The 7234-nt window shown below is 36.2% G+C and overlaps 1 protein-coding gene across 2 annotated transcripts; it reads right to left on the bottom strand.

Annotated features, from left to right (window-relative positions):
- Window positions 1-1978: 1978 nt before the first annotated feature.
- Window positions 1979-6235, bottom strand: LOC133696080 (probable zinc metallopeptidase EGY3, chloroplastic). Of its 2 annotated transcripts, none has more exons than XM_062118125.1 (7): window positions 5447-6235; window positions 4844-5041; window positions 3989-4213; window positions 3653-3891; window positions 3144-3298; window positions 2449-2814; window positions 1979-2315 (listed from the first exon to the last, which is right to left on the bottom strand). In XM_062118125.1, exons 1-6 carry the CDS (start codon window positions 6143-6145, stop codon window positions 2459-2461), a joined length of 1872 nt encoding a protein of 623 aa, XP_061974109.1. In that variant the 5' UTR covers window positions 6146-6235; the 3' UTR covers window positions 1979-2315; window positions 2449-2458. The 2 variants fall into 2 exon arrangements, with proteins under 2 accessions (XP_061974109.1, XP_061974102.1); XM_062118118.1 differs by having other exon boundaries at window positions 2456-2814.
- Between the last annotated feature and the right edge of the window lie 999 nt (window positions 6236-7234).

Genomic DNA, 7234 nt, shown 5'->3' with positions numbered 1-7234 from the left:
TTGTTTTCTAAACATGGGCTAAGCATATCAAGATTGCGTGGTCAGGGATATGATGGAGTTAGTAACGAAGTGAATTCAATGGCTTGAAAAGAACTAATTCTAAATAATAATCCAAGTGCATATTATGTACATTGTTTTACTTACAGACTTCAATTGACTTCTGTGGCTGTTACAAAGAAGCATAATGAAGTTGGAGATATCTTCAATTTTATTTCTAGCATTATAAACATAGTTGGAGCATCATGTAAAAGGATGGAGGTGATTAGAGAAAAACAATATGCTAGAATTATTGAAGGACTTGAAAATGGAGAAATTTCTAGTGAACGAGGCTTAAATCAAGAAATTTTTTTTAGAAGGTATGGTGATACCCGTTGGGGCTCCCACTATGTTACAATTATTCGTCTACTTGCAATGTTTTCATCAGTTCTTGACGTGCTTAAGATTATAAAGAAGGATGTGATGAAATCAGAACAACGGAAGTAGTCGTTTTAACAGGTATTATGGAATCATTTAATTTTGTGTTCATGCTTCATTGTTTGAGAAGGATACTAGCTATTACTAATGAGTTCTCACAAGCATTACAAAAAAAGATCAAGACATAGAAAATGCTATGAGTTTATTGAAAACATCAAATGAACGATTCAAAATGATGAGAGAGAATGATTGAGAATCTTTACTGCAAGAAGTGTCATCTTTTTACATCAAACATGATATTGATATTCTAAACATGGATGATGAGTACAGGCTCTGTGGGCATTCAAGGCGAAAATCTCAAGGGATTACAAACCTACACCATTTTCGTTATGAATTGTTTAACAATATCATTGACATGTAACTTACTGAGTTGGATGATCGTTTTACTGAGACGAGTATGAAGTTACTTCTTTGTGTGGCATGTTTAAACCCAAATGACTCTTTCTCTTCTTTCAACAAAGAAAAGCTTATTCGCCTTGCTCTTTTTTTATCCTAGTGAATTCTCTATAGTGGACCTTATGGTACTTGTTAACCAACTTGATACGTATATTATTGATCTACGTGGTGATGATGAGTTCTCTGGTATTGAAGGTATTGCTAGTCTTGCAGAGAAAATGATAAAAACAAAAAAGAATTTGATATTTACATTAGTATATATGCTTATCAAATTGTCATTACTTCTACCAATTGCAACTGTTACAGTGGAGATAGTTTTTTCTGCTATGCATATTGCCAATAGTAGATTGCGGAATAGGATGAGAGATAAGTGGATGAATGATAGTTTGGTTGTATACATTGAAAAAGATATCTTCGATAAGATTGATAATGAAGTTACTATGAAGCGGTTTCAAAATATTTAAACTCGAAGAGAACAATTATAATGTAAATTTTTTTATTTTAAAAGTATTTTTAAATTAATTTTACTTGATATAAATTAGTATATATGTTTTGAATTGATTTATAATGCATATCTATATAATATAGTATTTGTTAATAATTTGCCCCCTCATTTAAAAAACTCTGGCTCTATCACTAGATCGAGACACGTGAGTTTGACGTAGTTGCCAGATCTAAATATTGTGGGTCTGACATTGTTATCAGACCCAAACGTATGGGTCTAACATTACTGTTAGACTCAAGCCATCTGAGTTGCATGGCTTCCAGACCTAAGATGTCTGGTTCTGGTAGTTATTAACCCACTACAAAGCACAAGATAATATTCTAGTCATTCTTCAAATGACGTGCAACTCACCTATATCCAGCCGACCAACCCACGAACGTTCTGTCATGGGATTGTGAATTATTCAAACCTGGCTGAACAACCCATCTTGGTTGTGGCTCCAGTAGTGAGTTTCGATCATTCTGGCACCATTAGTGACAGATCAAATTTCTAGTTGAGATTGCATGTTCAGGGAAGCTCAAACACAGGCATCCAGGTGCCAAAAAACATCTTGGGCAGTATCCTTTATAGTTTGGGCTTGTCTTAAGGAAATTGAGACCAAAGAGCATCAAAAGACATGATATATCCACAACAAGCAGAAGCAACAGTTGCGTACCACGCACATTGTATAACCTTAACTTACAAGATTTGCATGCACGTCAAAGATCTCCAAGCCTTGGGATGAAGAGAAGGAGTTCGGGATAATTGAAGTATTTAATAAACAAAACATTACTTTTCTTAACTACTTTTTCCCCTTTAAATCTCATAGTTGACCCGGTAGGGTTTTGGACTGGTTATATTAGATCACTCCAACCGGATCAATCAAGTTTTGTCGAGTTGGCTGATTCAATTGTCAACCTAGTTTAGATTTGATTCCAAGCTGCCCGGTCCCGAATTAATCCTGTATAAATAAAAATAACACTGTACAACATCAATCTACTTGAAGTGTGTAAAGAAGATATAATCTACTTGGAGTATGTAACGAAGATATAAGCAATTTTTTCAAACATTTTCAGTAACATATACAATCATACAGGTAACCTTTCACATATCACCCCTGAAAAAAGGGTCACTGAGGAATGGACTGGAGAATGTTCCTCCGCCGTTGGGGAAAAGTGTGAGGAAACAGATAAGACCGAGAACAACGCCCCAAGCAAGCCTGTCATCTCCCAAAGGGGTGATCTCATCTTTAGCAGGTATTTCTTCTCCACCTCGGAAAAATGTTGCGAACAATCCCCAAGCCAAACAAAGGACACTGCCACTTAGACCACCAATACCAAGTAAAAGGGATGTTGCAAAAGACAGCAAAGTTGCTGTATTTCTCCCATACATAGCTTGAGCTATGCGGCCCCCTTCAAGTCTTCCACAGGGCAACAAGTTCAAAGAAGTCACCACCATTCCTGCAGAAACATAAGGTTGTTATGACTTGGAATAAACATACCGTTCTTTCTTTTTTTTTCATTATTTAACTGTTATCTGACTGAAGGTTTCAGAAGACTGCACCATCTCCAGCGGCTTTACAGGGACCTTTCCAGAGAGTATCATGATCTTTATGGCTATGCTCAACCTTTTTCATGTTTATGCTCATACTTAATTTGCCAAAATGTGAGAGAAGAACAAAAATGCACTACGCATCTACTACCTCAGTCCTCTCTGCTGAACAAAATTGTCTAACCTAATATCCATTTAGAATATACAAACAAATCTAGATATAATTCAAGGAACTCACCTAAAAGTCCAGCAAAAGCAAGGGGATCAACAGGAACCCCCACACCCTCCACTGCATAAGGCAATACGTTCCCAAGGTCATCTGTATAAGGTCCGATGACAAACTGGATGAAAGAAAGCAAAGGGTTGTTGTAGAAGAATTGTGGCCTTATATACCTGCAAGCAAATGGTTTATGTTATTCTAAACAAATCTAACATTGATGAAATTCATAGATTACGTTGAAAATGTATCACCATGGGACACGAGCAACCTATCAAATCAAAGAGTGACATACCAACTAAATTCTCTATAGCTTATCGTCACCAAATTATGGTGATTTCATAATCAAATTTGAAGTGAAATTACAAAAAACATAGTAAAAGGAGATATGGGGTCATAAGAGAACATTTTGTAACTCTTTAGATGTAGCTGAAAGGAAATGTTGCATAAGACATAATTCTTCAGTATTTTTTCTACAACTGAATACTTATTTCTCTGGCTCTCTCAGAAGGGAAATATAGAAAGCTTACAGTGCATTGTCACCGCCATTGAAGCTACCATCAGTCACGAAAGCAGCAATCGCCAGCACTAGAGATGTCAAATATGCACTTGCTGTTCTTGCCACTGGAATATCAAAAAGGGCCTTCCTATTTGGAAGCAGGGATTCATAATTGTTCATCACTCCCAAGCATCCAGTCCAATTGGATGGAACAAGAAATGATGGGCTGAGTTTGACATCATAATGAGCTGCTGTTACTCTTGTGGCTATCTGCCAGAATAATGAAAATATCTTTCATGCAACTGTTTACGTTCAACAGAAAGTTGCAATTGAACTGCAGAAGACTCCAGATTAGATGAAAACATACCTCAGAAACTCCCAAAATAGTGAGGAAGCCACCAAAAAGAGGAGCGACATCAGCAATATAGTCATCAAAAGTTGCATTTGGCTTCAGGAAGAAGCCACTCATCAAAGCTATCGTCCCAAAAGTGGCCACACATAAGACTATAGCACTGATATAGCCCCAAGGTGTGCTCAGCTTAATTGATTCGAACTGGAGATCCATCTCTGACTTGGGTTGCACCACACAAGCCTTGAAGAACAATGAATTGTAAGTAAAAGGAAGTTAACAGCAACAGTAAGTCTCTGATTGCTAGAGAAAACATTAATTCATAAACATTGTAGGAATATGACTATTTTCAAAAGACATCCATGGAGTGTTTTAGACCCTGGAAAGCACTTGATTATGGTGTAGAAAGGGGGATCAAGTAAGAAACCAACTTCATGAATCTTTACCACTGACTGGATTCAGTGGAAGATCCTAGACCAGTAAAGTAATGCCTTTAGCAATATGGCTCAGACTACTTTGGCAATGTCTTGCCCAGTCTGCTGGTTCATGGTTGGTTGATGCTCATATCTAACCATCAAAATAAAGCTTGGGGCTAGGGTCATGAAATCCAAATATGTCTCTCACAAAGTCGTGGCATGCTCGATTTGCTATGGTTTAGATGAGGTGAAGAGTCAAGATGAACCAGCAAATTGCTGAACTAAGCAATTACTTATTTCTAATTAATAGACATTAGTAAATCATTAAGTCAAGCATAGCTCTGGTGTAGAATATAACATTGCTTAAGCGTTCCAAAAAGAGGGCCTAATGAAATCAGTCGTGCACTATTCGATAAACTCAATTGAAGACCTACCAGTGCTGCTCATTTATCAGTACCTGTTTTGTTATGTCATCGTTCTTTTCCTCCATGAACCACACAACTACCTCCCGCCCTGCTGCTTCAGATAGCTTTTTCTCCAGTTTAGGAATGACCTCTTCAATGGGTTTCCTCAAATTCCCAATAAAAATCCCCCCATCACCAAATCTTCGAACATCAGTAGCAAAAAAGGTGTCAAACCCGAAACAGCTCTTTAACTGCCATGTAAATGTCAACAGAATAAATGCATGTTAGAAAAATCTTGACATGTTTAATAAGAAGCCTCCTAATCGATGATCAAACTTTTCAAGAAATATAGAAGCTGGAAGCTATTATCTCATCTATCGGCTTGCTTTTTGACACCAATACAAAATTTAAGGTCAATTTGAACTATACAATTTGAGACAATCTAACTGATCAGCACATATATAGTCAGCAGTAGCAACTCCTATTAGCGGTAAGATTTGTTCTAATCACTTCATTAACTTAAAAGTGTTTTATCAATTACAATAACGTTATATGGATTGAGGACAGAAATTTGTCCAAACATCAACTTAAACAATCAAATTAAGAACCAAAAGACAGTATCATCACTGAGATCAACAATAAATAAACAGAATTACCTTATTAAGATCAAGAGCCCTAAAAGCCTCCTCAGCCTTCTCCAACCTCTCTTTTTCCCTAGTCAAACTGTCACGAACCAATCTATTAAACAACCCCACAATTGGGTTATCACTGCTTTCCCTATCAAGTTCCTTAAGCTTTCTATCAGCCCTTTTCTTCTCCAGCTTTATTGCTGCCTCTATGGAAGGATTCCCCATGAACTTCTTGAACTCTTCATCAGTCTTCCAGTCCATCTCTTGTTGTTTCTTTTTATCCTTATCCAATCGATCACTTTCTTTGCTCAATTCCACTTCTGGACTCTCTTTTGTTTCACTTTCGGTCTTGTCAGTAATCACTGCGACTGAAGATGAAGAAGTCTGCTCACTTTCTCCCTCATCTTTAGCAGAGGACATAACAGGCTTCAAATGATTTTCTTTTGTAACAAGCGAGAATGAGAGGCTGGTTCTTCGTCCAAATGAGTGTCTTTTACGAAATGAATGCCTTTTGGCTTCAGTTTCTTGCTCATTTCTGATGGTAAGTTTAAGGGGCTCTCCTGGTTTGTTTTTAGAGCATAGAGAAAAGCAAAGGTGTGTGTTTTGGGCAAGGCGGTTCGTGGTTAAAGAACATGAGATGCCGCTGCATGGGTTGCTTTTAATGTTCTTAGTTTTGATAGTGCATGGAGATAGAGAAAAATGTGAAGAGGTGGAGAGAGTTGCCATCAGTGAAGTTGAAGTCCAAGGAATTCATAGTGTGGAAATTTAAGGATGGGAGAACTTTCTGAATGGAGGGAGAAGGGGGAACTATAATAGTCTAGAAGGTTGGTGAAGTTTAACAGGTGGATAGGATATTGAAGATGGTGACAGAATTTTTTGACCCCGCAGAAAAATCCATAGCAAGATTGTGTGGTTGATGAGTTTCAAATTTGTAACTTTATTATTTATTTATTTATTTTTATTTTGATTGTATTTGGTATTGTGGTAACTATTGTAGTTGTAGTCTGAAAAAAATTGTTTTATAAAAAGTATTTTTAGTTGAAGTTGGTTTAAAAAAATTGTAATTTAAACATTCAATTAGTGTTAGAACTTAAATCCTACTAAAGTTATTGACATATTAAACCAAAACTTTTGTTGTAGAATGAAATATACTACACACACAATATTATCCAAACTCTTAAAAAGATTTACAAATATTTAGCACCATTATGACTATGTGCTAAAATCTCATTTTCATGAATATTTACAAAAGAAAACCCTATCTCTCGTTAAAAGCAGTTCCACTTCTAGATTCATATAGGTGGAATTATATATGTATCTGTCACATTAAACACAAACTTTAAATTCCATTAAGAATCTACGCTCATCTTCCTTTACGTAATAGAACGCACTAAGTACTATCAGAATAAGGTTTAAAATTAATCATCAGTGTCCAACAGATACTAAATAGTAACTTGTTATTACCCATTAAACTTAGAGATAAGCTTCATACTAATCGGAAGTTGGGTTCATATTACTAATATATTTCATATGGGTTTTAACCCCATTCAACTAGTTGTTTTCCTTACCATGTCTCTATATAGTCTTTTTTATGAGCGAATCCGTTAAATTATCCACAGACTTCACGTAGACAATGATGATTACCTTATTTATAATTAACTCTCGAATATATCTATATCAGATGTTTATATGTCTTGACTTACCATTGTAAGTGTTAATGTAAGCTCAAGATATAGTTACTTCATTATCGTAGTATAAAGAAATAGCTTATATAGGTTATGGCCAGGGGCGGAAGTAGGGGGGTAAGCAGGGGCC

Source organism: Populus nigra, chromosome 1 (genome assembly GCF_951802175.1).
Source record: "Populus nigra chromosome 1, ddPopNigr1.1, whole genome shotgun sequence".
Lineage (NCBI taxonomy): Eukaryota > Viridiplantae > Streptophyta > Magnoliopsida > Malpighiales > Salicaceae > Populus > Populus nigra.
Note: the sequence above shows the minus strand (reverse complement) of the source record. Positions and strands in the feature narration are given on the sequence as shown.

What these genes read in the sequence shown, in the direction of transcription:
- LOC133696080 (XM_062118125.1), bottom strand. Translation starts at nt 6,145, where the DNA reads ATGGCAACTCTCTCCACCTCTTCACATTTTTCTCTATCTCCATGCACT. An exon ending in ACGATGACATAACAAAACAG is followed by an intron (nt 4,214 to 4,843) that starts GTACTGATAAAT and finishes TTGTTCTTCAAG; the next exon opens with GCTTGTGTGGTGCAACCCAA. An exon ending in CTATTTTGGGAGTTTCTGAG is followed by an intron (nt 3,892 to 3,988) that starts GTATGTTTTCAT and finishes TTATTCTGGCAG; the next exon opens with ATAGCCACAAGAGTAACAGC.